The sequence below is a fragment of the Emys orbicularis genome, chromosome 10, assembly GCF_028017835.1.
Source record: "Emys orbicularis isolate rEmyOrb1 chromosome 10, rEmyOrb1.hap1, whole genome shotgun sequence".
Lineage (NCBI taxonomy): Eukaryota > Metazoa > Chordata > Testudines > Emydidae > Emys > Emys orbicularis.
The window spans coordinates 44107384-44130624 of NC_088692.1; the positions used below are offsets into that span (position 1 = coordinate 44107384).

A 23241-nucleotide genomic window follows, 5' to 3' on the forward strand; every position below is an offset into this window, starting at 1 on the left:
ACAGAAGAAGAGATGAAACCAGTCAAATGATTCTTTCTGAAGGATTTGCTCAGCTGTCATACTAACCTGCTGAGCCAGCCAAACAGAGCTGGATTTCCTACCGCAGCCTTTCACTCAGGATTCTGGGTCCATCTTGCTTGGAAATGCTGTTTGGTGGCCTCTCATGCTATTTTGGCTCTGTTTTCTGCTGCACCCTAGAAGCAGAGGAAGCTGGGTGAACAATGGGGTTTAGAAACAGTTAACCAAACTGTCTGCCTTTCTACTTCCCCACTTACCTGGCCACATTGCTGCAGTATCTGAGCGCCTCACGTTCTTTAATTTATCCTCACAACAGTCCTGTAAAGTAGGGCTGAGCTATTGCCCCATTGTATAGATGGGGAACTGAGGCATAGGGAGACTAAGGCCTGGATCCTCCAAGGATTGAAACCAATGGGAGTTAAGTGCCTAAACACCTCTGAGGATCTAGGCCTAAGGGACTTTCCCAAGGAAATCTGTCATGGAACGGGGAATTGAACCTGGGTCTCCTGAGTCCCACGGTCAGCTTAAATTTGAGGGTGATGGTTGGGTTGGTTCTTTCTTCATACAAACCCGTCACTTAGGCCTAATGAAGTAACAGAGCAGCATGAGTGGACAGCGTTGCTCTAGTGCTAAATGTTTTCAGAGTACGGAGTATGACTAGTTCTAAATTATTAATTATTATAGTTAGTGGTTCCTATTAATTAACTGAAAATTACTTCTCCATCTTACATGAGGGGTTGCATCAATTTCTCAACCCAGCTTGGCCAAGTGCCATGTGAGAAAGCTAGGTTAGGTGGTACCAGAGGGCTAATGTTCCTCTGAAGAACCGAGTGTAGATCCTGCCAAGGCCATAAGGGAGAATGAGTTATGTAGGTGTCAGCATATGTTCTGCCTAGCTGACTTTTAGATCCCCAGCCAAAATCCCCAGTGTAATAGCACGGGGTGTTACACCTCAGGATAGAGACCCCTTTGGCAGAGGTCGGGGGGGAGGGGGAATGGCATCAGCAGAGCTGTGAGGGGAGCCCAGTACTGGAATAGCAGGGGTACAAGTCACAGATTCATAGAACCATAGGGTTAGAAGGGACCACGGGAGTCATTTTGGTCCGGAGTGAGGTGCGTTGGCAGAGCTGTGAGGAGTGGGGGACTGAGCACTGGAATAGCAAGGGGGCTATGGGTAGGACTGAGCCACATTGGCAGAGTTGTGTAGGGAGCCCAAGGCTGGGATAAGTCCAGATGCAAGGTGCCTGGGTAGAGCTATGAGGTACATGGAGTAACTAGGGACATGCTTGTCCAGAATGCATCTCCTTTGTGCTGCCCAAGTCCTGTCTGTGCTTTGCCTGACTCACATGGGGACATTCAGCCCCTCAGGTTTCTCGGCACTCAATTGACTCAATTAAAATCAAACTAAGAAGTTGTGTGAATAGCTTGTGGGCTGATCTGTGAAACAGCCAGGTTGTGCCTGGATCCCCAACATGGGGAAGGGAGAGGTCTCCTCATGACGAGGGGCCGGGATACATTTGGTGGGAGGCAGCTGACAGCAATGAGTCTACATACTTCACTCACATGTGTCATCCCTCCTCTAGCCACAGCAGCATTGCTTCACATGGGGAGCGGTGTTCAGGATTTCCCTGGCCAAGGCACGGAGATGTGATGAGCAGGCAGGGCTAGGCTACATCTGTCTGTCGTGCCTCCGTCCTTCCTTGCACTGGCAAAAATCGCTATGGCAGCCCTTCAGAACATGGGGAGAAAGGGTGGGGCGGGGCGGGGCAGGGCCTTGGGGAAGGGATGGGGCAGGGCAGGGGTGTTTTGTTTTTTTGCGATTATAAAGTTGGCAACACAAACAACTTGCCAGGCACCTCAAATGCAACAGATTTACTGTAACGTGAATATGCATCCCATAGGGACTACAGGTTCCAACATAAACTGCTCCATCTTGATCCAAACAGGCTTTTTGTTAAATTGGATTGTGGCATGCTGGGATTTGTAGTCTTCCTGAGCTGCACGTCTGTATTAAAGGTGCAGGGAACCTTGGGATGCTCTGTGTGCCATGTGTCATGTGTAACTTACAGGCCTTCCTTTACAGAGAGAACCTCCCCCAGTTACACTTGTGCAGGAGTGTGTACACCTCTCCGCCCACAGTGATCCACAGCAGAGGGGTTCAGCTATTGCGACAGAGCAGAGCATTAATAAAGAATCATAGGACTGGAAGGGACCTCAAGAGGTCATCTAGTCCAGTCCCCTGCCTCATGGCAGGACTAAGTATTATCTACACCATTCCTGACAGGCGTTTGTCTAACCTGCTCTTAAAAATCTCCAATGATGGAGATTCCACAACCTCCCTAGGCAATTTATTCCGGAGCTTAATCACCCTGACAGTTAGGGAGTTTTTCCCAATGTCCTAAACCTCCCTTGCTGCAATTTAAGCCCTTTGCTTCTTGTCCTATCCTGAGGTTAAGAAAAACAATTTTTCTTCCTCCTCCTTGTAACAACCTTTTACGTACTTGAAAGCTGTTATCATGTCCCCTCTCAGTCTTCTCTTTTCCACACTAAACAAACCCAATTTTTTTCAATTTTCCTTCATAGGTCATGTTTTCTAGACCTTTAATCATTTTTGTCACTCTTCTTTGTACTTTCTCCAGTTTGTCCGCATCCTTCCTGAAATGTGGCGCCCAGAACTGGACACAATACTCCAGTTGAGGCCTAATCAGCGCAGAGTAGAGCGGAAGAATTACTTCTCGTGTTTTGCTTACAATACTGCTAATGCATCCCAGAATTATGTTCGATTTTTTTGTAACAGCATTACACTTTTGACTCATATTTAGCTTGTGGTCCACTATGACCTCCAGATCCCTTTCCACATTACTCCTTCCTCGGCAGTCATTTCCCATTTTGTATGTGTGCAACTGATTGATTGTTCCTTCCTAGATGGAGTACTTTTCATTTCTCCTTATTGAATTTCATCCTGTTTACTTCAGACCATCCCTCCAGTTTGTCCAGATCATTTTGAATTTTATTCCTATCCTCCAAAGCACTTGCAACCCCTCCCAGCTTGGTATCGCTCACAAACATTATACATGTACTCTCTATACTATTATCTAAACCAGGGGTGGCAAACATTTTGGCCCGAGGGCCACATCAGGCTTGCAAAACTGTATGGAGGGCCGGGTAGGGAAGGCTGTGCCTCCCCAAACAGCCTGGACCCTGACTGCCCCCATCAGAACTCCCAACCCATCCAACCCCCCTGCTCCTTGTCCCCTGACTGCCCCTCCCAACCTCCGCCCCATCCAACTACTCCCTGCTCCCTGTCCCCTAACTGCCCACCGGGACACCCTGCCCCTTATCCAACACCCCCCCCCCCACTCCCCGTCCCCTTACCATGCCGCTTGGAGCGGCAGGAGCTCGCAGCCACGGGGCCCAGCCAGAGCCAGCCATGCCGCCCAGAGGGGGAGGGGGGACACCAGGGGAGGGGCCGGGGACTAGCCTCCCCGGCCGGGAGCTCAGGGACCAGGCAGGAAGGTCCCACGGGCCGGATGTGGCCCGCAGGCCGTAGTTTGCCCACCTCTGATCTAAACCATTGATGAAAATATTGAACAGAACCAGACCCAAAACTGATCCCTGTGGGACCACTAGCGTAGCTAGCAGGGTGCAGGGGAAGCAGCCGCTTCCCCCGCCTTTCCAAAAGCGGCCGGAGGAGCGAGGGGGGGTCGCAGGCTGGCGGCCCGGCAGCCGCGGCCGGGCCGGAGGTCGGAGCGAGGGGGGACGCAGGCTGGCGGCCCGGCAGCCGCGGCCGGGCCAGAGAGGAGCGAGGGGGGGCCCAGGCTGGCGGCCCGCGGTGCGGCCGGGCCGGAGGAGCGAGGGGGGACGCAGGCTCGCGGCCCGGCAGCCGCAGCCGGGCCGGAGGAGCGAGGCGGGGCCCAGGCTCGCGGCCCGGCAGCCGCGGCCGGGCCGGAGGAGCGAGGCGGGGCCCAGGCTCGCGGCCCGGCAGCCGCGGCCGGGCCGGAGGAGCGAGGCGGGGCCCAGGCTCGCGGCCCGGCAGCCGCGGCCGGGCCGGAGGAGCGAGGGGGGACGCAGGCTGGCGGCCCGGCAGCCACGGCCGGGCCAGAGAGGAGCGAGGGGGCGCCCAGGCTGGCGGCCCGCAGTGCGGCCGGCAGCCATGGGGGCGGTGGGCGCGGCCGGAGGAGCGAGGGGGGGGCCACGGGGGTGGCACGGCAGGGCTGGAGGAGCCATGGAGGGGGAGGGTTGGTGCGGCCGGAGGAGGAGCCAAGGGGGCGTGGCCAGAGGAGGAGCCAAGGGGGGGTGCCTTTTTATCTTTGCTCCCCCTCCTCTTAAAAGCTGGCTACGCCACTGTGTGGGACCCCACTTGTTACATCCTTCCACCATGAACCACTGATAACTACTCTCTGGGAATGGTTTTCCAACCAGTTTTGCACCCACCTTATAGTAGCTCCATGTAGGTTGCATGTCCCTAGCGAGACAAACCCCAGTGTTTTCAGAATGCCAGTTCTCCCTAGCAAATAAAGCAAAGTGTCCCCGCTGGGCTGTACTCTATGGGGCATATGTCTGTCTGCACCCCGCCTTGATCACATGATACGTGGACTTCTGAATATATTCTGCTTATGATTAGTACAATGGGGAAAATACGTTGCCTCTCCTTGTAATGGAGAATGGTGGCTGCAGAGAACCAACTCCAACTCCCTGATTCAGGGCTGCTGAGCCCTCTGGTTCTAAATGGCCCTGTGAAGGGTAAGACTCTGCATACCAGCAGAAGATGGTAGCCCAACTCTGTGTAGCCCAGCTAGGCCGTGCCCCCTCCTCTCCACCAGCCTGCCGTCCTCCATGTAAGGCCAAGGGCAGAGGGGACAGCTGGATAAGAGACAAGTTCTGCTGAATTTTTCACTGGAGAGCTCTGGCTGGTTTAAGGCTGCTGCGTGTGAGAGAATGCTGGCACATGCATCCAATATACAAACACAGAGAAAGCCCCTGCCCTGTGGGACTTACAATCTATTTTCAAAACGGGGGATATCAAAGGAGGACTGCTCCCTGGAGAGAAGTAACGTGCGAGTGAAATGCTGAAGAGAAGCTATGCGATTTATTTTGTAAAGCAGACTGAAAATTTTAAATCCAAGTGAAATGTGGATGAAAAATGGGAGGGGGTGGGTATATTTGGTGATTATTTTTTTTAACCTGTTTTCTGAGTTGCTCTAATGTTTTGTATTTAACCACTGATCTGCCCGTGGAGAATTGACCCAACCTTGTCTTGGGCTGCCTTTGATTTGTTGTGGCTCCCTGGCTTGGAGCTCTCCGTCTGCTGGTTGTATTGGTTGGCTGATGAGCTGGGTGTGAATCGTCTCCATCCTGGCCCCTGCAGATATTCCACATGACCTATGACCTGGCGAGCGCGGTGGTGCGGATTGTGAACCTGATTGGAATGATGCTGCTGCTGTGTCACTGGGATGGCTGCCTTCAGTTCCTGGTGCCCATGCTGCAGGACTTCCCTGAAGACTGCTGGGTGTCCCTCAATCGCATGGTGGTAAGTGCCTGCTCTTTCTTGACACCCCAGAGCCCTCCACAAGCCCCCAATAACAAAGCATCCCTCCAGCATCCCCCCAACACACAGCTCCCTATTCCACAACCCCTCCCCCCTCAGCAATACAGCATCCCCTAGGGTTGCCAACCTTCCCGGATTGGCCGGGACTCTCCTGGAATCGGCCTCAATCTTCTGGTTGCTATTGAAAGCACTCCAGGAGATTTTAACAGGCCAGAAGTCCAGTCAGTGGCACAGCGGGGCTAAGGCAGGCTCTCTGCCTGCCCTGGCTCCATGCAGCTCCCAGAAGCGGCCAGCATGTCCCTGCGGCTCCTAGGTGCAGGGGTGGCCAGGGGGTTTCTGCACGCTGCCCCTGCCCCGAGCGCCAAATCCACAGCTCCCATTGGCCAGGAATCATTGCCAATGGGAGCCGCGGGGGTGGTGACTGCAGGCAAGGGCAGAGCCGCGTGACTGCAGGCAAGGGCAGAGCCGCCTGGCTGCCCCTGAGTCTAGGAGCCTCAGGGACATGCTGCCACTTCCGGGAGCCTTCCTGAGGTAAGCACCGCCCAGCTGGAGCCTACAACACTCATCCCCCCCACCCCCCGCACTCCAATCCCCTGCCCAGTCTCAACCTGGAATCCCTTCCCACACTCTGAACCCCTCAGCCCCAGCCCAGAGCCCACACCCCCTCCCGCATCCCAATCCCCTGCCCCAGCCCATGGAAAATTAATGAGGGTGGGGGACAGTAAGCAACAGAAGGAGGGGGGATGGAGTGAGCAGGGGCGGGGCCTTGGGGAAGGGATGGGGCAAGGGTGTTTGGGTTTGTGCAATTAGACAGTTGGCAACCCTAAGCACCCCGCAGCTATCCAGCAGCCCTCCACTGCCTCCCCCACTCCAGTATCTTCCTCCTCTCTCTAGCATCACCTGGAGGTGGGGGAAGCTGGAGGGAGGTGGAATGCGCCTTGCAGAGCCCTCTGTGGTGAAACAAGCAGGGCTGACTGGTCTGGAAAGCAGCAGCGGCAGAACCTAAGTGGAGTCTGCTCTGGATGCACACAGGAGAAGGCAGGAGCCCAGCTCCCCCTGCTGGCAGGAGACAGCAAGGAGGCGGGTTCAAAAAATTACACAAACCCTGCTCCACAGGGCCGCCCGGGGGGCGGGGGGGCAAGTGGAGCAATTTGCCCCAGGCCCCGCAGGGGCCCCCACGAGTATATTGGAGGCTCCCCCCGCCTCCGTCTTCCCCCATCCCCCAGCGTCTCAGCTGGTAAGGGGGCGGGGCTGCGAGCTGCAGCTGAGCGGCAGGAGCTCAGGCCCCGCTGGAAACACCACGCCGCTGCAGCATTGGACACGGCGTGCTGAGGTTCCGGGAGAGGGGGTAAGCGGCATGGTAAGGGGCCGGGCACCCCCCCCCCGACCTCATCCCCCACAGCCCTGACCCCCAGCTCCGAGCCCAGCCCCTCTGAGCCGGACACCCCCTGACGCCATCCTCCCCACAGCCCTGACCCCAGCTTCGAGCCCAGCCCCTCTGAGACGGGCACCCCCTGAACCCATCCCCCCCACAGCCCTGACCCCCAGCTCCGAGCCCAGCCCCTCTGAGCTGGACGCCCCTCTGAGCTGGACACCCCCCTGATCCCATCTCCCCACAGCCCTGAGCCCAGCCCCTGTGAGCCGGACACCCCCCTGACCCCATCCCCCCACAGCCCTGACCCCCAGCTCCGAGCCCAGCCCCTGTGAGCCGGACACCCCCCAACCCCATCCCCCCCACAGCCTTGACCCCCAGCTCCGAGCCCAGCCCCTCTGAGCCGGACACCCCCCGACCCCATCCCCCCCACAGCCCTGACCCCCAGCTCCGAGCCCAGCCCCTCTGAGCCGGACACCCCCCTGACCCGATCTCCCCACAGTCCTGAGTCCAGCCCCTGTGAGCCGGGCACCCCCCAATCCAGAGCCCAGCTCCCCACCCAGCCCTGGGTAACAGCAGCACCACCCCCAGGCAGCGGCAGCCCATTGGCACCAACCATCACCATCACCCAGCAATAGCCCATTATGTAATTGCAAATGTATACATACCATTAAAGCATTTAATGTTTTTAAATAATGTATTTAGTGTATTTTCAAATTATTACAAATTAATTTTTGAATGTATTTCACTAGTTATTTTTTACATTTCCAAATACATGTTACTATAGTATTGCAACTTTTTTTTATGGAAGGGGCCCCCGAAATTGCTTTGCCCCAGGCCCCCTGAATCCTCTGGGCGGCCCTGCTGCTCCATGCTGGGAGCAGGCCCTTGTGCATCTGTGGGGCTGAGCTGGGGCGGCAGCGTGCCCAGTGCCTCCCCATAAAGGCAGGCCTGGGTTTGAACCACAGGCTCCTAATTCCTGACACCAATCCCTGCTGTGGCCTTGAGCAAGTCATTCATCCTCCCTTGCCTCAGTTTCTCTGTGTATAAGATGGTGTGATTGCACTGCTCACCTCCCTGCCTTATGGGGGTGTTGTACAGACTATAAAGCATCCTGAAAATAAACTGTGCCAGGCAGTATTGCAACTCCCATAGCAGGAGCAATAGCCGGGGCTCTGCTGGTGGCTGCAATGTTTATGATGAGACATGGAACATATGGTAAGTGCCTGATGAGCTCATGGTGCCTTTCAGCATTTCCCCAAGAATTCAGGATCCCTTATTCAAAGGGACAACGTCCAGATGATTAAGCAGCAAAACTGACAAACCTTAAAAAATTGCCTCTTATTGCAGCTCTTAACCTCTGGATCCCCCAGCCAATTTCTTCTTCAAAATCAGGCACTGAAGCAGAAAGAAACTTGAAATTAAAAAGGCTCAGCCAACATCTCATGCCTGCCCTATGCAGAGCTGTGAAGGGCCAGGATGGGTGGCCCATCTCAGGCTGAGTTAGAAGCCACAGAGAACCACCTGTGGGGAGGTTGGTTTGTTTATTTCTCCCTGCTGGTGAATGGTGCCAGACTGACTGCTCTATTGATCTGCAGGACAGGTACAGCACGATCTTCCCCCACGCTGCCCCCTCTCTATTTCTATTGTGGTGACTAGAGATCAAGGCCCTGTTGTGCTGGGTGTTGGACAGAAACGGAGTGAGAGACGGCCCCTGGCCTGAAGAGCCTACGGTCTAGACAGACCAGAATGCGCAGCGAGGGGAAGTGATGTGCCTATGGTCACCCAGCAGGACATTGTTAGAGCCAAAAATAGAACCCAGGCATCCAGTGCCCTGGCCACTAGATCATGCTGTCTCTGCCTTTCTGCTGATGTGCCTCAACCATCCCGGGGAGGTACTAGCCTGAGCAGCAGCTGAAGGGGGAGCGGAGTCTCTCTGCCTGGTCAGTACTGACCCAAGTCAATTAGTGCCAGTTCTGTGGTGGGTTTTGTGATGTGGATACCTGCCCACTAGGAACTGGGTGGAAGCTGCAAACATGCTGAGCAGCCTGGAAGGACTTTCAGACGGTTCTCTCCTGAGCCAAACTCCCAAAGCTTTGCATCCCATCGCTGCGTTCTTGAACAGCCAGGCTCTCATGCCAGCCTGATGTGCCAGATTTACAGTGCAAATTCAGCTAAAACCAAACGTCAGCTGGAGGAGTTGGAGCAAGTGGCACCGCAGGCGAGGAGGGGACAGTCCAGACTGACACATGCCAAGCCCTACACCTAGGAAAAGGCAATAAACAGTATGGATAGGGAGGGATGAAGAGGCTGGATGACCTGGGGTCAGGGCACTAGCTTGGAATTTGGGAGATTGGGGTTCAAGTCCCTGCTTTGCCACAGACTCTGTGTGGCCTTGGCAAGTCACTTAGTCTCTCTATGCCTCAGTTCCCCACCTGTGCAATGGGGGTGACAGCCCTGCCAGCCTGGCGTGCTGAGAGGAGAAAGCCATTAAAAATTATGAGGTGCTCAAAGACTATGGTAATGGGGGCCAGATAAGTACCTTAGATAGACCGACTTAGGGGAGTCTGTAAAAAGCAACAGAGGGTCCTGTGGCACCTTTAAGACTAACAGAAGTATTGGGAGCATAAGCTTTCGTGGGTAAGAACCTCACTTCTTCAGATGCAAGTAATGGAAATCTCCAGAGGCAGGTATAAATCAGTATGGAGATAACGAGGTTAGTTCAGTCAGGGAGGGTGAGGTGCTCTGCTAGCAGTTGAGGTGTGAACACCAAGGGAGGAGAAACTGCTTCTGTAGTTGGATAGCCATTCACAGTCTTTGTTTAATCCTGATCTGATGGTGTCAAATTTGCAAATGAACTGGAGCTCAGCAGTTTCTCTTTGGAGTCTGGTCCTGAAGTTTTTTTGCTGTAAGATGGCTACCTTTACATCTGCTATTGTGTGTCCAGGGAGGTTGAAGTGTTCTCCTACAGGTTTTTGTATATTGCCATTCCTGATATCTGACTTGTGTCCATTTATCCTCTTGCATAGTGACTGTCCAGTTTGGCCAATGTACATAGCAGAGGGGCATTGCTGGCACATGATGGCATATATAACATTGGTGGACGTGCAGGTGAATGAGCCGGTGATGTTGTAGCTGATCTGGTTAGGTCCTGTGATGGTGTTGCTGGTGTAGATATGTGGGCAGAGTTGGCATCGAGGTTTGTTGCATGGGTTGGTTCCTGAGTTAGAGTTGTTATGGTGCGGTGCGTGGTTGCTGGTGAGAATATGCTTAAGGTTGGCGGGTTGTCTGTGGGCGAGGACTGGCCTGCCATTCATCCAGCCCATACTTCTTTAACTTGGCAGCAAGAATACTGTGGGAGACCGTATCAAAAGCTTTGCTAAAGTCAAGGAATAACACATCCACTGCTTTCCCCTCATCCACAGAGCCAGTTATCTCATCATAGAAGGCAATTAGGTTAGTCAGGCACGACTTCCCCTTGGTGAATCCATGCTGACTGTTCCTGATCACTTTCCTCTCCTCTAAGTGTTTCATAATTGATTCCTTGAGGACCTGCTCCATGATTTTTCCAGGGACTGAGGTGAGGCTGACTGGCCTGTAGTTCCCCGGATCCTCCTTCTTCCCTTTTTTAAAGATGGGCACTACATTAGCCTTTTTCCAGTCATCCGGGACCTCCCCTGATCGCCATGAGTTTTCAAAAATAATGGCTAATGGCTCTGCAATCTCATCCGCCAACTCCTTTAGCACCCTCGGATGCAGCGCATCCGGCCCCATGGACTTCTGCTGTAATAGATTGGCTCAATCGCTCACAACTGGCTGCCCTGCCAGGAATGTCCCATAACATAAGCCATTGCATCAGTTACCATGGAGCCTTCTCCAAAGTGCTCGAGGCCCCGCCCTGACTCCCCATATCCCCCAAAGCTGGTGGAAGCTTAGCTTGGGCTGGTAGCCTAGAGCTGAGGCTCAGCCGGCTGGCTATGGCCAAGGGGGACCCAGGGCAACTTGGGTCAGGGGTTGGCTTGGGACTGGTCAGGCCGGCGCTTGGGGGCCAGCCAATGGCCATGGGGTTGGGGCAGTTTGGCCAGGGCTCCTCTGGCTGCGGTGGGCCTCAGGGCTTTGGCAGGTGGAAGGGAGGGGACGGGCAAGGTGGGGCGGGACCTCGGGCAGAAGGGGCAAGGGTGGGGAGTCTAGTCTCCTCAAAGGAGGCATCCACATACCACCCATGGACCCAATGCTTCCTTTGAGGAGTTACAAGAATTGCCACAAAACATTTTGAGCAGGAGCGGCTGAGTATGGGACACTGAGGGTGCCCAGACCTGTGCAGCGCTATCTATATTAGGGCTATAGTCAAACTGGTTTGGCAGATCATTTAAAAAACCTGTGAGTTCACCCATGCAAATGCTCCCTGAATCAGGGAATGCACTAAACTAGGTCAGTGCCAGACGTATGTTCAAATGGATCCCTGCTCAGCTGGGTTCACACACTGTTCTGTAACTTGGTTCTGCTTGGTTGAAAATTTGTTTAATGAGGACAGAGCTGTTTCCTTAACACAGTGTAAGGGCTTAACACACACAAGTTCTGCCACTTTAACTACCCTGGAACACTCCCTCTCGTGTGGCTGCAGTTATTCTGCTATATCTATTACCCTACAGGAAGGAGAATAAGCTACATCAGTATAAGGCACTTTTATCCCCTTATAGCTGTGTCCACACTGGGGTTTGTATCAGCTGTGACAGACCCAGACCAGTGGGGTACAGGAGTCTGGTAGAGGGCAAATATACTGGTCACTGGATGAGTAGTTTTCTGTTCCCTGAGTGACCAGAGCAGGGGCTGCACTAGAGTAATCAGGAACTTGCTAGAACCAGTTAAGGCAGGCAGGCTAATTAGAACACCTGGAGCCAATTAAGAAGAAGCTGCTAGAACCAATTAAGGCAGGCTAATCAGGGCACCTGGGTTTTAAAAGGAGCTCACTTCAGTTTGTGGTGGGAGTGTGAGGAGCTGGGAGCAAGAGGTGCAAGGAGCTGAGAGTGAGAGGGTGTGCTGCTGGAGGACTGAGGAGCACAAGCGTTATCAGACACCAGGAGGAAGGTCCTGTGGTGAGAATAAGGAAGGTGTTTGGAGGAGGCCATGGGGAAGTAGCCCAGGGAGTTGTAGCTGTCATGCAACTGTTACAGGAGGCACTATAGACAGCTGCAGTCCACAGGGCCCTGGGCTGGAACCCGGAGTAGAGGGCGGGCCCGGGTTCCCCCCAATCCTCCCAATTGACCTGGACTATGGGTTCTTCCAGAGGGGAAGGTCTCTGGGCTGTTCCCCAACCCACATGGTGAATCTCTGAGGCAAGAAAATCCGCCAATAAGCGCAGGACCCCACCAAGATAGAGGAGGAACTTTGTCACACAGCATTACTAGTTCAGTTACAAAAATATCACCAGTGTAACAGATTCGTAGATGTTAAGGCAGAAGAGACTACTGTCATCATCTAGTCTGACGCCCTGCCTGGCACAGGTCAGTAGACATATTTGTGCTGGTAAAAAACCCTGGGCCTAGACCAGGCCTAAATTAACAGCCTGAAGAGGTCCATAAACCAATGGGCATCCCAGAGATTGCAATCACAAGTGTCCGGAAAGGTTTTGTAGGTGCCTGAAGTGCTCAGTGGGTAGATTGACATCCTGAGGCACTGAGCTGAAGCTCCAGTTTCTGCTGTTCTCATTTGCTGTCACTGGCACACAGCCCTGCCCAGTGCCAGCTGCTCCTTGCTCGCCTACAGCCCTGGCAGTTTGAGCTGTAACCTCCATAAGATCTGAAAAGTTACTCAGGGTCTGGTGTGGAACAGGCTGCTTCCCAGGGCGGAGCCGGATGCTGGAGGGAATGGTGTTGGCGGTACAGTTGGTAGCACTCTTCCCTCTGAGCCAGTTCTGACCCTGTGCATCAGTAGGATGCTAGGGGGCTCTGGTCTGCGTTGGGTAACTACTGTACAAAATACTGCCTTGCCCTCTAAAGTCCCAGGGCAGGTGGGTAAATATTATCCCCCGCTTCCTAAGGGGCTGCCAGAGAGTTGAAGTTGTTTGTCCAAGGCCAAACAGCAAGTCATTGGCAGAGCTGCTCCCAATTGTCAGCTCTCAATCCTGTATCTCATTCCTCTAGATCTCAGGCCCTGGCCACCTGTGGCCATTAGAGACCCAGTTTTTGTGTGGTGTTGAATTCCTCCTCTACTGTCAACTCCTGCGGAGCTGGATGAGAACTGAGTTTGCTCAGCATCTCACAAGAAGGGCCCAACACCACTGGCAGATCTTCTGGTGAGAAAGGGTGTTAGCCTGGGTATTTTAGCCAAATTCCAACAGGGCTGATAGAAATCTGTCCTCCAAAATTCCCACTTCAGTTTCAGCTTGATAGAGCATCCTTCACTTCCTGTCTTAAACTGTAGCATCAAGTTGCACTGCAGTGTTTAACAGCTGTTGCGTTCAACCCCAAAAGCAGCTGCATTTCCGTGATGGAAATAAGTGATTCTCATAGATGTACCGCTGATAGAGCACTATGGGATCCTTCAGGCTGAGAGATGCTGTAGAGAAGCCAGAATGACAAGGCCAATGGAGACATTTCCTGAGCGCTGCCCAGCTGGGGTGAAACAGGACATTGTCTCCCCTCTGTGTAGTGCCTGACTCTTGCCTCTGTCATTTCAGTGGCAGCCACAGATGAGCATGAAGGCAGATGGTTGCGGATCTCTCGAGGCATCTAGATAGACTTCTGTGTAGTCTGCGGAGGAGCCGGTGGTCATGGTACATGTAGGTACCAGTGACATAGGGAAGGGTAGGAGAGACATCCTGGAGGCCAAATTTAGGCTGCTAGGAAAGAGACTGAAATCCAGGACCTCTATGGTAGCATTCTCAGAAATGCTTCCAGTTCCACGAGCAGGGCAAGGTAGGTAGGTAGAGCTTCAGAGTCTCAATGCGTGGATGAGACGATGGTGTACAGAGGAAGGGTTTAGATTTATTAGGAACTGGGGAAACTTTTGGGATAGCAGAAGCCTATACAGGAAGGATGGGCTCCACCTAAACCAAAGTGGATCCAGACTGCTGGCACTTAACATGAAAAAGGTTGCAGAGCAATTTTTAAACTGAGAGATGGGGGCAAGCCGATCACTGCAGAGGAGCACGTGGATCAGACAGAGACTTCTCTTAGAGGAGAGTCTATTGATAGAGATTCTCTAGGTTTTAGTCAGGAGGAGAGGATGGAAGAGGATAAAGTATGGGCCAGATCAGATGAGAAACATTCACATAAAAAAGAATCTGACACATCAGAAAAGGGCAGACAAATAAACAGTGACAAGATTTTAAAGTGCTTGTACGCAAATGCTAGAAGTCTAAATAATAAGATGGATGAACTAGAGTGCCTCGTGTTAAAGGAGGCTATTGATATAATAGGCATCACAGAAACCTGATGGAGTGGGGACAGTCAATGGGGGACAATCATTCCGGGGTACAAAATATATCGGAAGGATAGAACAGGTCGTGTGGGGGGGGGAGAGGGGGTGTCACTATATGTGAAAGAAAATGTAGAATCAAATGAAGTAAAAATCTTAAATGAATCCACATGTTCCATAGAATCTCTATGGATAGTAATTCCATGCTCTAATAAGAATATAACAGTAGGGATCTATTATCGACCACCTGACCAGGACAGTGATAGTGACAATGAAATGCCAAGGGAGATTAGAGAGGCTATCAAAATAAAAGAACTCAATAATAGTGGGGGATTTCAATTATCCCCATATTGACTCGGTACATGTCACCTCAGGACGAAATGCAGAGACAAAATTTCTCGATACTTTAATTGACTGCTTCTTGGAGCAGCTGGTACAGGAACCCACAAGGGGAGAGACAATTTTCGATTTAGTCCTGAGTGAAGCACAGGATCTGGTCCAAGAGGTCACTATAACAGGACGGCTTGGAAATAGTGACCATAATATAATAACATTTAACATTCCTGTGGTGGGAAGAACATCTCAACGGCCGAACACTGTGGCATTTAATTTCAGAAAGGGGAACTATGCAAAAATGAGGAGGTTAGTTAAACAGAAATTAAAAGGTACAGTGACTAGAGTGAAATCCCTGCAAGCTGCATGGACACTTTTCAAAGACACCATAATAGAGGCCCAACTTAAGTGTATACTCCAAATTAAAAAACACAGTAAAAGAACTAAAAAAGAGCCACTGTGGCTTAACAACCATGTAAAAGAAGCTGTGAGAGATAAAAAGGCACCTTTTAAGAAGTGGAAGTCAAATCGTAGTGAGGTAAATAGAAAGGAGCATAAACACTGCCAAACTAAGTGTAAAAATGTAATAAGAAAAGCCAAAAAGGAGTTTGAAGAACAGCTAGCCAGAAACTCAAAAGGTAATAACAAAACGTTTTTTAAGTACATCAGAAGCAGGAAGCCGGATAAACAACCAGTGGGGCCCCTGGACGATTAAGATACAAAAGGAGCACTTAAAACGATAAAGTCATTGTGGAGAAATTAAATGAATTCTTTGCTTCAGTCTTCACACCTGAGGATGTTAGGGAGGTTCCCAAACCTGAGCTGTCCTTTATAGGTGACAAATCTGAGGAATTGTCACAGATTGAAGTGTCACTAGAGGAGGTTTTGGAATTAATTGATAAACTTAACAGTAACAAGCCAAATGGCATTCACCCAAGAGTTTTGAAAGAACTCAAATGTGAAATTGCGGAACTATTAACTATGGTTTGTAACCTGCCTTTAAATCAGCTTCTGTACCCAATGACTGGAAGATAGCTAATGTAACACCAATATTTAAAAAGGGCTCTAGAGGTGATCCCAGCAATTACAAACTGGTAAGTCTAATGTCAGTACCAGGAAAATTAGTTGAAACAATAGTAAAGAATAAAATTGTCAGACACCTAGAAGAACATAAATTGTTGGGCAAAAGTCAACATGGTTTCTGTAAAGGGAAATCATGTCTTACTAATCTATTAGAGTTCTTTGAAGGGTCAACAAACTTGTGGACAAGGGGGATCCAGTGGACATAGTGTACTTAGATTTCCAGAAAGCCTTTGACAAGGTCCCTCACAAAATGCACTTCCATAAATTAAGTTGTCATGGGATAAGAGGGAAGATCCTTTCGTGGATTGAGAACTGGTTAAAAGACAGGGAACAAAGGGGTAGGAATAAATGGTAAATTTTCAAAATGGAGAGGGGTAACTAGTGGTGTTCCCCAAGGGTCAGTCCTAGGACCAATCCTATTCAACTTATTCATAAATGATCTGGAGCAGCGTTTCCCAAACTGTGTTCTGCGTAACACTGGTGTTCCACACGATGTGAATAGGTGTTCTGTGAAAGAATCATAATTTTAAAAAAGGGTCTTTAAATTTTTTTTAATTTTCAATTTGGCATATTTGAAGCATAGTTTACAACACTTTTTGAATGACTATAATTTAATATAAAACTCTTTTTCCAGTTATTGATAGATCTTGTATTGAATATCATGGTGTAAATTGAACGCGGCACACAAGCACATTGATGTCTACCCCTTTCGGGCACGTTTCAGTTAGTGACGTCGTACCCCTTCTGCTCAAGGCTGCGCGAACTGCAGTGGTATGCACACACCATTCTCTTTACGCCATGTTGAATATAACATATTCACTCAACACGTTCAAACCTGTGGGTCTTTACCGTCTGTGCGATAAGCACAACTAAACTAGCTTCGCTCAAAACAATATAAATATTCGTGACAAACAAAATTTGACAAAAATCAGTATTTCTAAATATTTTTACTAAACCTAATCACCATGAATTTGTGGCTAAAAGAAGGAACTTTGAAACGAAAAGCAAGTTCTTCTGGTACTCCAACTGTGGCCGAAATAAACAAGCAAAATATTGTGACACTTCAAAGTGAGGATGAACAATCGCAGTCTTTTGTTGCCAAAAAATCTGTTAGTACTAGTGAGTTATCCAAGGTGAAAGAATTTCCACTGAAGTATATCAAAAAACAAGAAGAAGCAGGTGTTAAAAGACCGAAACGAAAGTATGATGAAAGTTATTTGTCTTTCGGTTTTACGTGTGTTGGAAATAAAGATGTTCCTGATGCGCAGTGCTTCGTGTGCAACAAAATACTAGCAAACAGTTCATTGGCTCCTGCTAAACTTCGTAGGCATTTGGAAACCAAGCATGCTGAATACAAAGACAAAGGTATATGTTTTTTCAAGAGGCAGCATGACTTACTTGGAAATTGTAAACTTTCAATGATTAAAATTGCTAAAACAGACAACGAAAGTGCAACAGAGGCATCTTATTGGGTAAGTTACCGTATAGCGCTTGCCGGAGAAGCTCACACTATTGGAGAAATGCTTATCAAGCCTTGTGCGAAAGATATTGTAATGTGCATGTTGAGTGAGCAGTCTGGTAAAAAAAAAGTGATGCTGTATAGTTGTCAAATAATACTGTTGCACGCCATATTAAAGATCTTGCCGATGACATAGAAAAAGAGCTAGTTTGCTAATGAAAATTTGCCATGAGTATTCATTGCAGCTAGCTGAGTCCACTGACGTTTCAGGACTTGCTGTGCTACTAGTATTTGTCAAATATAGATTTAATAATATTATTGAAGAGGACCTGCTCTTATGTGAATCTCTGCAAAGCAACATGACTGGAGAAGAAATATTCAACTGCATCCACAATTTTATCAGACAGCATGAAATTAGTTGGGGAAAATGTATTGATGTATGTACTGACGGTGCTTGGGCAATGATCGGGAAGATGAAGGTAGCTGTAACGCGAATCATAAGTGTGGCACCAGAAAGCACTAAGAGCCATTGTGTTTTACACAGACAAGCACTTGCAGTTAAAAAAATACCAGCATATCTGAAAATTGTGCTCGATGAAGCAGTACAAATTATCAATTTTGTCAAATCTCGACCACTTCAATCCAAGTTATTTAAAATTTTGTGCGAGGAAATGGGTAGTCAGCACAAAACGCTTCTTTTACATGTGGAAGTGAGGTGGCTATCCAGAGGAAAAGTGCTTGTGAGGCTTTTTGAGCTAAATAGTGAACTACTGGTATTCTTCACTTCAGATAATTCAGGATGAAAATTTAATGACTGTATGACAAATTCCTCATGGCTAATGAGACTTGCGTATCTTGCAGATATTTTTGCAAAATTAAATGAAATTAATCTGTCGCTGCAAGGAAAGAATGTGACCATTTTTACTAGAATGGATAAAATTTCGTCGTTAAAAAAGAAACTGGAATTCTGGGCATCTTCTGTAGAACAGAATAACTTCGACTGCTTCCCTACAGTACATGAATTTCTGACTGAAATAAATTCTACAGTCCATGAAGAAGTTTTCAGCACCATTTTACAGCACTTACGTGACTTGCAGGCCTCTTTATTAGAATATTTTCCTCCAACTACTGATGATAATGCTTGGGTTCGAAATCCATTTGTAATTACAGCCAAACCAGTCGGCTTTACTGAGCACGATTATGAAAGCCTAATTGACTTAATTTCTGACTCTGATTTGAAACAAAAGTTTAAGGAACTTCAGCTGAATAATTTTTGGAGCAGCCTAATCGAAGAGTACCCTAATGTGGCTAAACGTGCAGTTCGAGTGCTCCTTCCTTTTGCTACAACTTATTTGTGTGAGACAGGATTTTTGTATTATACTGCAACAAAAACCCAATATAGGAATAGGCTTGATGCTGCGCCTGACATGAGGATTCAACTTTCCAGCATTATTGCTAATATTAAGCAAATTTGTGATAGAAAAACGCAGAAACACCAATCCCAATAAATCCAAATTTGTATTTCTGTGGCAGCTGGTATAATTGGTGCTGTCAATCCACTGCCCACCTCACAGGTGACATGTCATCACGGGCAGAGGTCTGGCCAGGGCAGCTGGTCTAGCTCACAATCTCAGAGCTCCCTTTAGCCCTTCAGTACATGGACAATAGGCCAGGTGGGGAGAGAGGGCTAATGATTGGGGAGTGTGTGTGTGTTGTTGTGTAAGTGATGGGGCTTTTTACAGTGATGGCTCTGTGATTGCTAGAATGAAGGGGGCCCAGGGAAAGGGAAGGTGGGTAAATACCATAACTGCAATGATAGCGGTAAGGGAACAACACGTTCATTAAAACAAAACCTAGTTTGAGGTGCCCCAACATCTCAGAGCTGGTTCAGCTCATGGCACAAGACCCCAGGTAGTGACAGATGCCCCCCAGGAAAACCCCCAACCCCTGCTTGACCAGGAACCCCACAGCCTCAAAAGAGGGTGGGGATGAGGGCATAGCCAAGGTGTATGGAGGATACACCAATTCAGTGCACAACCCCTGGCAGTGTCCATCCATGAGGTTCCTTATGGAGCACTGTCTGCAAGTGAAATCTGTGCTCCCATTCCGAGGTGCAAACGCTGCTCCCCTTGGCAGAGGTGTCCCCACTGGCACAGTGAGGGGCCCATTTCGTAGCAGGGCTCTGAATCTGCAATTGCCATGTTGTCTCAATGGCAGGAGACGTTTTCCAATGCACTGGGTTGAACTGGCTCCTTGTTTATTAGCAAGACCAGCCCAGAGAGTTTGGCACGGTGAGGAGCTGTATCTGTATGGGGCTCTGAATGGGCTACTTCTGTGTTCCTTTTGCCGCTGCTTTTGTTGTGTTGTCCATTTTTAATCAGGACATTATATGTGTGGCCACTGAATATAGCCTGGGTCAGACTATCCTGAGTCTCTGTCCACTTGCTTAGCGCCCATGAACACTCTCCAGAGGTTCCAGCTCTTCTTGGCTGCCCAGAAGCAGCAATAATATGCTCTGTCTCCATCTATGCTAGTGGAGCTTCTGACAAGTTTCCCAGTGAGGTTGGTAATGTTGGGAGTCCTGTTGTAGATGGGTCACCAGCCTGTTCACCGCCATTGTGGTTAGATCTCTCCGTGGTGGGCAGTGTCCAAAAACTTCTGGGGGCCTGTAAAAGGGTTTGCGCCGGGGCTCGACCCTTCAGGACAGGAGGGGAGCCACACCGACTCCCTACTGCACGAATTAAACAGTCAGTTAGCTTAGGACTCAGGCCCCCTGGTCCAGGGGGCTGAGTAAACCACAGTCAAAGGACCCAGGCCCTCTGGCGCAGGGTTGGGCGAGCAAGTAGTTTGGGGGGGCCCAGGTCCTCTGGAGCAGGAGCTGGGCAGGCAAACAGTCACTTAGCTCAGGCCCTCCGATGCAGGGGCTGAGCACAACAGCTAATAAGCTCAGGCCTTCTGTAGCAGGGGCTGAGCACAAGTAGTCAATAAGCTCAGGCCCTTTGTAGCAGGGGCTGAGCGCAAACAGTTAATAAGCTCAGGCCCTTTGCAGCAGGGGCTGAGCACACACGTAGTCTATTAGCTCTGGCCCTGGGTCAGGGCGGAGCACAAACAGTCAATTTAGCTCAGGCCCTCTGGAGCAGGGGCTGAGCAGGCAAGCAGTGTAGTAGCTCAGGCCCTCTGGGGCAGAGACTGAGTAGGCAGGCAGTTTAGGAGCTCCGGCCCTGGTTCAGGGTGGAGCACAAACAGGCAATTAGCCCCGGCAGGTAAGGGGCTCAGGTTCCTACCTGATCGTTGGGTGAGGGGGAAGCCTGCCACCCGTGTGTAGGGGTGGCAGGGGGGGACACAGGCCCACCCACTCCACTGTGTCCCAGCCCAGGGCCCTTGCAGTGATTAGTGTCGCTGCCGGTCAGTGGGGTATCCTGACCGAAACACACTGCCATGGGCTCACAGGCCTCTGTAGCCTGACTGGGGTCGGCTATCCCCGGGCTACTTCCATTCTCCCCCTCGGGGCCTACCTCGTCTGTGGCACCGGGTGCGGTCCAGTCCATCAGTGGAGCCTCCTCTCGGCCGGGGCTTGGTGGCAGATCCGGCAGCTCCGTAGGGAAATCCGGCCACTGGCCCTCGGGCGGCTCCTCTGGATAACAGCAGGGCTGCAAGGGTTCTGGCGGGACCTCCCCTTCAGGGTTGCTGTGGGGGAGTTCCACGGGTGCCTCCCAGCGACGGGAGCGGACGGGCTCCGGCGGCTCCTCCTCGTAATGAGCTCGGGGCAGCTCCGGCCAGCTAGGGCATCCACCTCGGGCCTCCGAGGTATCCTGGCGGGGAGCTCCCGACCGCACGTCTGCTCCCTGCGGTGGCCGGCGCCTGACTGAGCTCTGGCTGCCGGCCTTTATACTTACTGTCCCGCCCCGTGACTTCCGGGGGGCGGGGACAGGCGGCGGTGGCTCCGCCCACTTGGGTGTTTGCGCCGGTGCTCCCTCTTCAGGACAGGAGGGGAGCCACACCGACTCACTACAGGGCCCATTAGCATGAGGCTTCCCAATGCTGCTACATGATGGAGCTGAGCCAATGGTGGGAAACTCCTGGGAAATGTCCCTAGTGTAGACAGGGTCTCTCTGGGTGGTTAGTAGAACTATTCCTTGGTTATACTACACTCACCCACCAACCAACCCTGCCCCACAAAGATCTTCCCCAAGCTGGTCTGTCCCATGTTATTGGCACAAGTCAATCAGTAACGTTAGCGTCTTCCTAGGAACAGAAGAATGGTGAGTTGGTGGGTTCTTTACTGTCACTCATGTAACCACAGTGAAGGTATTGTTTATATATGTTGTTGCAGCAGTGTGCGATGACAGTGTAATGACCAAGTAGGATTTTGTGGGAAGGACCGTAGAGCCATCATTGCACCCCTTCTGTAGTTAATAAACCTGTATTTGGTGTGTGAACTCAATCTAGGCTGAGTAGCTCAGAAAACCTCGAACTTGCCTGCATTAAGCCCTATCTAGTTCTGTAGCAGTTGGTGTGCTCCTGCTGTTCATTTCAGCGCAGAGCCAGGACTGCGCAGACTTTCCCAAGAAAGCAATTAATCTATTTGCCTTTTGCTGTGACAGCGTAGTGCGTCCCTGCAATGTGGTCACCCGTGGCTTGTGCTGCTCGCAGGGAGAAGTACTATTTTACACTGAATACAAGTCCCTGCGCTGCTCTTGGGGAAAGGGCTGCCTGGACATTATAAATACTAACTTGCCTTCACCCCTTCATGCCTGTTCAGTTGGGGTCTGGCACTCCTGAGCTGGAGAGTAAATCAGAGACATACAAGTGATGTTAGAACACAACCCATCAAGGGGTTCCAAATAGCAGCTTGGAGCAGCTGTTCCCCAGCTTAACCAGTTTTTAGGCAGAGCAGTGATTTGCTGCAGTTCCTCCTCCAGCACACGAATCACCCTGGGAATCACCCTGTAGCCTTTGTGTGCTGTGATTGATGGCGCTGCCTAAGTTCATCCTGGGCTAGCAGCGTGTTAGTCTCTCTGGGTTCCCTTTGCAGAAGGTTTGGCTGGAGCCAGTATATGCAATTTGTGTAAATCCTAGCCATGATTTTCAAATGTTGGTGCCTAAATTTAGGCTTCTGTGCCCAGAGTTAGGCACCTAAATGAAAGATCTAATTTCTTCAAATATACTGAGTACCCCAGCTGTTCTCAGGGGAGTTGATGGGACTGCTTGGTATGTGGCCTTCGGGGAATTAAGTCACCTGTTTAGGTACCTTAAATATGGACTTAGCAGCCTAACCTTAGGCATCTGTGTTAAAAGTCTGTCCCAGGGAATGTCTCCCTGGCTTCCTCCTTGTGTCCTGTAAAGCTGCTAAAGCCTTGTCTGTCTGTCTGTGTCTGTCTCTTTAGAATGACTCCTGGGGGAAGCAGTATTCCTATGCACTGTTCAAGGCGATGAGTCACATGCTCTGCATTGGCTATGGGCAGCAGGCTCCCGTTGGCATGTCAGATGTGTGGCTCACTATGCTGAGCATGATCGTTGGTGCCACCTGCTATGCCATGTTCATCGGCCATGCCACAGCCCTCATCCAGTCTCTGGACTCCTCACGGCGGCAGTACCAGGAGAAGGTAAGGACCCTGCTTTGCCACAATTAGATTAGAGCTGAGGTGTCACCAGTTTATGGATGGTTGGTGTCTTTTCATTCACTCAAAGAAAACCCTACTGGCCCCTGGGAAGAAATCAGCATAACAGCCGCAGGAGGCTGACTGCGGGGAGGCTGGCCAACCCATGACTCCACTCTCTTTCTAAAGGGACGCTATCAACTTCAGTGGCAGCTAAAATTTTCACCCATTTTGTCTCTTTCAGGTTTGGTTTCAAAGCCCACGTCAATCTTCCAGCGAGCGCTGCTGTTTTTTAGCCAGGCCTTTCTTTAAAAGTATCAATTCCAACCACTCCAGCACTTGTGAGCAACCCTGTGCTACCATATTGCTGCATGTAGCTCAAAGCACGCACGAGCCAAACAGACAATGA

At 50.6% G+C, this 23241-nt stretch overlaps 1 protein-coding gene across 1 annotated transcript in view; it reads left to right on the forward strand.

Annotated features, from left to right (window-relative positions):
* HCN4 (hyperpolarization activated cyclic nucleotide gated potassium channel 4) overlaps nucleotides 1-23241 on the forward strand; it is a 188760-nt gene that overhangs the window by 111208 nt on the left and 54311 nt on the right. Inside the window, exons 3-4 of the mRNA XM_065412232.1 lie at nucleotides 5387-5548; nucleotides 22620-22838. Of these exons, the coding sequence (XP_065268304.1) occupies nucleotides 5387-5548; nucleotides 22620-22838 (381 nt within the window). The remainder of the gene's footprint in view (nucleotides 1-5386; nucleotides 5549-22619; nucleotides 22839-23241) is intronic.